The sequence below is a fragment of the Octopus bimaculoides genome, chromosome 2, assembly GCF_001194135.2.
Source record: "Octopus bimaculoides isolate UCB-OBI-ISO-001 chromosome 2, ASM119413v2, whole genome shotgun sequence".
Lineage (NCBI taxonomy): Eukaryota > Metazoa > Mollusca > Cephalopoda > Octopoda > Octopodidae > Octopus > Octopus bimaculoides.
Window position 1 is genome coordinate 183215858 of NC_068982.1, and position 6844 is coordinate 183222701.

Below are 6844 nucleotides of genomic sequence, written 5' to 3' on the forward strand. Positions count from 1 at the left end.
TGTGTGTGTGTGTGTGTGTGTGTGTGTGTGTGTGTCTGTGTGTGTTATATATATATGTATATAAGTATGTGTGTGTGTATATATATATATATATATATATATATATATATATATATATATATTCACACATACATGCATCCACAGGCATATGTGCACACACAAAAACATATGTGTGAGAGTGTGAAGTGTTTTGATAAATATATATAAAACTTACTATATTCTGTCTAAAGTTACACGTATGTGGGAATATCACAAAACTCATTGGGGGATATACCAGGTCTTTGAAGAAATACTTGTGTTCTACATTTTCACATGCACTGACATTCCATAGGAGTAGAGGTCACAGACAGTACATTGTTGAATTTAAGTACCATCAGTATCCACTATGGCTGATTTTGTTCTTGCAGCCCCGGGAGAGATGGGTGCAATGGGCCAATCAACAATGTTGTTGTTTGAATCCAGCTGAACTCTAATAGATTAGATCTATGATCAAAGGCACTGCAGCCATGACCAACCTGTCTTTATCTAAATAATAAAGTATTCAGAACCATGTCATTCTGGTTACATATGCTTTTTACCTATTTTAAGATGGTAGAGTGTGATTTGAGAGTGGTTTGGCTGCATCTTAAATGACTATATAGAGGCCCTCTCTTTAAAATATTAAAATGATCTAGTGATAAGAAATGAGTATGTGTTCAGATTTTGGAAGCTTGAATTTTATCTAATTAGACAATTCCCAAAAGCTATGTACCATCCTTATGATGGGAATTCAGTATATTAGAGTTATTCAGTTTTAATTAGTAAACCACTTTCCTACTTGTTCTATAATGAGAAGTCAATATTCTACAGAAAGAAAGGCTTAAGAAACATTATATTTCTCGGGAAATAATTTGATAAAAATATATATATATTCCATAAATTAAAGTTTGATAAATATTGTTTATATTTTTCTAAACTATGGACATGTAGCTAACCCAGGTAATGTTAGTTGGTCGAATTTACTTGTTTAACAAAATAGCTTTCATTGAGGTGTTCTAGGAGCCTGTACAAAATAGGGATAACAGCAGCCCATCAGAGAAATGAACCCTGTGAGGTGCAGTGACTGCTGCAGCAAGTGTTGCTAGCCATTGTCCATGGCAACACCATCATGGTCATTACCATGGGGCACAGCTGAGCATACCACTTGTTCTGTAATTTGTGGCCCATCGCCCCCTGCCCTTCCATCTTTCACTGCTTTACCCACCACCCATTTTGTTTTCCTTTTCTTTCCTTTCTTACCTCTCTTTTTTCCCGTTTCTTTGTATTTAAATGTTTTAAATATAAGATGTCCAACAACAACTGTGTGGTCATTTTTTTTATGTATACTCTTCTAGATTTGCAGATTTGAAGAAAATTTTTACATACTACCATTTATACAGTAAATTCTTTCTTTGATTCATTAGTCTATATAATTTTCATCAGTAAATTTTGTTCCTTCCAGGAAAGTTATTGAATTATAAACTGAGAGCTCTAACAAAACCTATACCACCCATAAAAGCATAGAAGCATGTGTCTAGAACATCATACATATAATGTATACATGCATGGGTGTATTTGTAACCGTATTACTATCTGTACATGTGTGAGTGTATTTCTGTGCAAGTATGTATATGTCTGTGGGTATATGCATGTATGCATGTATACGTATATTAATATTGTACATGGTAGATATTCACAGATCACATTTTTTGGCTCAGGGCTAGTCTAAAGAAAATTAACTGGAAATTATCTAAATATAGAAAATATTTTTTTAAAGAATATCCTCACCAAGAATTCATAAAAGTCAGCAGCACAAAGGAACACAGAAACACATGAATGATAGTTTCGGTTAGAATTAGGTACATTACAGCAAGGAAATGGTAGCAGGGAGAGGTCACTAAAACGAATCAGGATTAGTGAGAGGGTAGCTAGAAAGGTTAGGATTTCAGCCTACAAGGGTTAGGTATACAGACATGGTAGTTAAAAAAAGAAAGCATTCTCCAAGACTGAGGCATCTGGCTGAGGAAGCAAATGAAAGAGAAAGGAACAATGGTTAAAACACTACCTTTGGAAAGTCTGCGTGGAAAAATACAACACATACCTAGAGAAGAGAGAAACCAGAAGTCGGTGTTGAGGGATGATCATGCAATATTGATGGGGGTCAGCATTATCATCAAGTAGTGACCCCCAAACTTATAGACAACACACACACAGTCTCTCTCTATTTCTCTCTCTATCTCTCTCTATCTCTCTCTCTATCTCTCTCTCTATCTCCCTCTCTATCTCTCTCTCTATCTCTCTATCTCTCTCTTACACACACACACATGTTATATATGTATGTATACTTCGTATATGGTGGATGTCTGCTCCTTGTAGAGTTTGACCTCCTCTTTACTTTTAATTGCTCTTTTCTTGAGTGAGATCTTAAATGGCTTTTGAGTCCTGAAAGGTGTTTGAAGAGCTGATCACATATACTGCAGCAACATCTCCATTTTCAATTCAGCTATTATAAATGTTCAAGTGATACTTCAATCCTCCATGTGACCTACAGGTTTATTGGACAGGCACTGCATTGAAATACATACATATATATATAATACATATACATATGTGTATACGTATACATACATAATGTATGTGTATATGTGTGTTATGTGTGTGTGAGAGTGAGCTTACAAACAATGCATGTTCACACATATACATACTCCCATGCATAAAAATACGTACATACTTACAACTGTGTACCCAACACACACAAACACATATATACAACTGACACAAATGCATATTACACTAAACATACATACTGACATTCATTGATAATTATGCATAACATTGTGATAAAGATATGGAATGAATCATACACGCTAACATTTTGTCATACACTGACTTACGAGTGAGTGTACATACAGTAGTAGCACTGTAAAAACATTAATCATGTCAGTCACATCAAACAGAAACATTTGAAAAATCATCCATAAACATCTGAAATACAATCAGTGATGCTAATTTCGTCAAACAAACAGTATTACCAATAACTCCCTTATGACAATTTCATATTTCAGAAAACATTTTCAATGAACAGTTTCATCAAACATATTTCATCAAGAAATTTCATGAACCAACTTTATAAATACAGTTTCACCAGACAGATACATCCAAGCAGCTTTACAACAATTCAGTTTTATTAATCAATCCCCTCAACGTTTGATCAGACAATAATATATGAACAAATCCAAAAGACATATACTAATTTCCGAAGGATATATACTAACTTCATCAAACAAAATTTAAGACAATTTTACCTGCAATTTCACCAAACAATGTCACTGACCTTGTTGTCAACTCTAACATATCTCACTCTTATGTAAGTGATTCCATACATCATCCCTACTTCACTGTCCACATACATATATCGTCTACATGCATCTTAAGACATCACACCAAACTACACCACCTTCATGGACAGAGATCTCAAAACATCCTATGTTGGGATTATGACAGTGCAGTATCTTACAACAACACAAAGATACAAAGACAGTGCGTATATATCAAGAAACCAATCCTCTTGGACAACACACAAGTAAAACTCTCAAAGAAACAATGAATGCTCAGTCGAACAACTACAATATCCACAGCCCCTTTGAACTGTTCTTCTCTGGCCAAAGCACCTGTGTACAGTTATTTTGCACTTCAACATAACACCACATGCAGCACTCATCTCCCATTCTTTTGTGACACATATTGAATCCTTTTCGCAAGAACTGCATAAATCATTACACTTTAACTTTCCTTCCAAGAACACCAACCCTCCGGAATTCCCCACCATCACCACCAACAATCTATTTTCTACAAATGTCACCTGACAGATGTTTAAGCTAAATATAAACCATACTGATCTGAGAAGAGTCAGAGGGTCTGCAATTGAACACAGACCCTTCTTCCAGATGATCAGTAAAGGTTGTGAATATAGCCAATTCCTTTAGTGGGTCAGCAAATTTCATGAATACAGACCCTTCTCCAGAAGGTCAGCAAATGTCATAAACACAGCCTATTCCTCCAAAGGGTCAACAAAGGTCATGGTCACAACTTCTTTCTCACAACCCCTTCTTTCAAAGGACTAGCAAAAATCATGAAGAGAGTCTCATTATTGCAAAGATCATGGATACAGGCCCTTCTTCCAGAAAGTTAGCAGAAATCATGAAAACAAGCTCTTCCAGCAAAGGTTATGGACAAAGTTCCTTCCACCTAATTAAATCATGGAAATGCTAATCATCAAACAAACTTAACAGATAGACCCAATCTCATCCGTTTTATCAATTTGATTACATTTTTTCACCAATAATTTCATCAAACAACTTCAGTTGGATCAAACCTGTTTCCAACAAGTTACATCAAGCAATTAACAAGAAAGCGTCTTCATGATAAAAAGCTTCTATGTGATTACTCAGTCTGATAGAGATAAAAATCAAATCTTCCTGAAATGATATCTAGCTATCTTAAAGAAAGAAGAAAGCACTGTATAATATAGTCCTAGATACACTATACCTCAATAAAAGATGGAATGACCATGGCAGGAATACTGTTAATCATAGGCCTGCTGAATCAGGGATGATCTTAAAGCTAAACAACAACAAAAAGTTACACAGTATACAACATAGTTCTAAATACACTATATTGGAATAAAAGACTGGATAGTCACAGATGGATCAACCTTAATTACTAGGCTGCTAAATCAGAGCTGATCTGGAGCTAAACAACAACATTAAAAAATGGTAACTCTAAACGTATTTTATTTCAATAAAAGGGGGAAAGATCATAGTTAAAATGAATCTGATCATAGGTCAGCTAGATCAGAGCTAACCTAGTGTTAGACAACTAAATATGAATTATATTTCCAAATAACATAACACACCTCAAATAAGCTGCCTTTTTTCACAAAAACTGTTGTTAAAAATGAAGAGCAAATCTAATTTATCTCATACTGGGAGCAGTAGTTCAATACAGATTTCTAAATCATTAAGCAGATATAATATAAATCTTCTTCTGGATAGAACAACAGTCTATTGTAGCCAACATCTTTCATGGAAGAAATTAGACTCAGCTGGGAATCTAAGAAAACACTCATTGGTTCCATAGTGCTCCCACTACTTACAGAATTGAACTGTACAATTATTTAGAGGGGATTTCTAGAAGTATTCAATTTAAACAGAGGAGAAAGGGCAGTGTCCATGCTCCTTTTTCGGGGCCTGTAAAACTGGTGAAGGAACCCTGGCCTGAATGCTTGCAAGGGAGTGAACTCTACTAATGTCACTCATGAGCCAGGTGGTGGTGTTGAACCAAATAATGGTTTAAGTCTACAGCCCAAGACTTTTATGCAATTTCTGCTAACTGGCTTCAGTTGACTCAAGGGCATGGTAAAATACACTCACCCAAGCACTTACCGAAGCAGACATTGGTGCTGATGCTGGCATAAAATATGAATGTTAAATGATGGTGAAGGTGATACAACATGGTTCTTTCGGTTTCCATCTACCAAATCCACTTACAAGACTTTGAACTAGCTAGGACTGTAGCAGAAGACACTTGCCCAAGGTGCCATGCAGCAGGACTGAATCCAGAGCTACATGGTTGGGAAGCAAACTTTTACCACACAGCTTCACCTGCATTGTCCAGAAATATTGCCTTTCCCATTGATCTGAATATAAATGCCAAAATTTGCAGGGAAGCTGACCTCTATAACTGTATATGATTATGTCTTTCAGTCCTGACACACTATATCAGGCCTGTTATGTCCGCATTTGGCAAAAGTTTTGATGGGAATATTCTACCAATGAAATTTTGAGTCGATGTGAATGTCTATAGATATGTACATACAGATGTGCAAGTATATATACATATATGAATGTATCCACATGTATACATAGACATGTATGCCTGTCTGTCTGTACATAGGTATGCATGTATGCATGGAGCAATGTCTGTGTGTATGTAGAAAGTATATATGTGTGTATGTATGTATGCATATATGTATATGGCTACAAATGCATAACTATATATATATATATATATATATATATATATATATATATATATATATATATATATATATATATATATATATATATATAGATATATACATACATATTTACATATATACATATGTACACACCTAATTACATACATACTTACAAATGCATGTACATACATGCCTGCACACATACATACATACCTACATTATCACACACACACATATATATTCATGTACATACACATATACCTACCCATACATACATACATTCATACATATGTAAATGCATAAATATATACACCTCTAAGCACAAAGAATCGTGCACATGCTACACCCCACCTACACACACACACACACACACACATGTACACATATATATGTACATACACAGATGACATGTATACAGACGCATTCTCATCAAGCAATCTGCTAAATTACCCAAGGTAATGAGAGGACATAAATAGGGGAAACGGATTGGAAGAACACCACAACCACCACCAGCAGCAGCAGCAATAGTAATAACAACAACAACAATAGCAACAACACCAGTTATGGCAACAACAACAACAACAATAGCAACAGCATAACAACAGCAGTTTAGCAACAACAACTACTACTACTACTACTACTACAGTAGAATCTAAGATTACAACAGCAAGAACAGAGACGACAATAATACCAGCAACAACAACAATGTTTAACAACAGACTCAACGAGTGTGTGTGTGTGTGTGTGTGTGTGTGTGTGTGTAGAAGAGTGTGTGTGTGTGTGTGTGTGTGTGTAGAAGAGTGTGTG

General features: G+C 35.4%; 1 protein-coding gene across 2 annotated transcripts in view; it reads right to left on the reverse strand.

Moving 5' to 3' along the window:
- The window catches only part of LOC106881487 (SAM and SH3 domain-containing protein 1), a 120010-nt gene extending 117875 nt beyond the window's left edge, over window positions 1-2135 (reverse strand). For both annotated transcript variants that reach the window (XM_014931889.2, XM_014931888.2), the window contains exon 1: window positions 2084-2135. In XM_014931889.2, coding sequence (XP_014787375.1) covers window positions 2084-2117 — 34 coding nt within the window. In that variant the 5' untranslated portion in view covers window positions 2118-2135. The remainder of the gene's footprint in view (window positions 1-2083) is intronic.
- Window positions 2136-6844: the final 4709 nt, after the last annotated feature.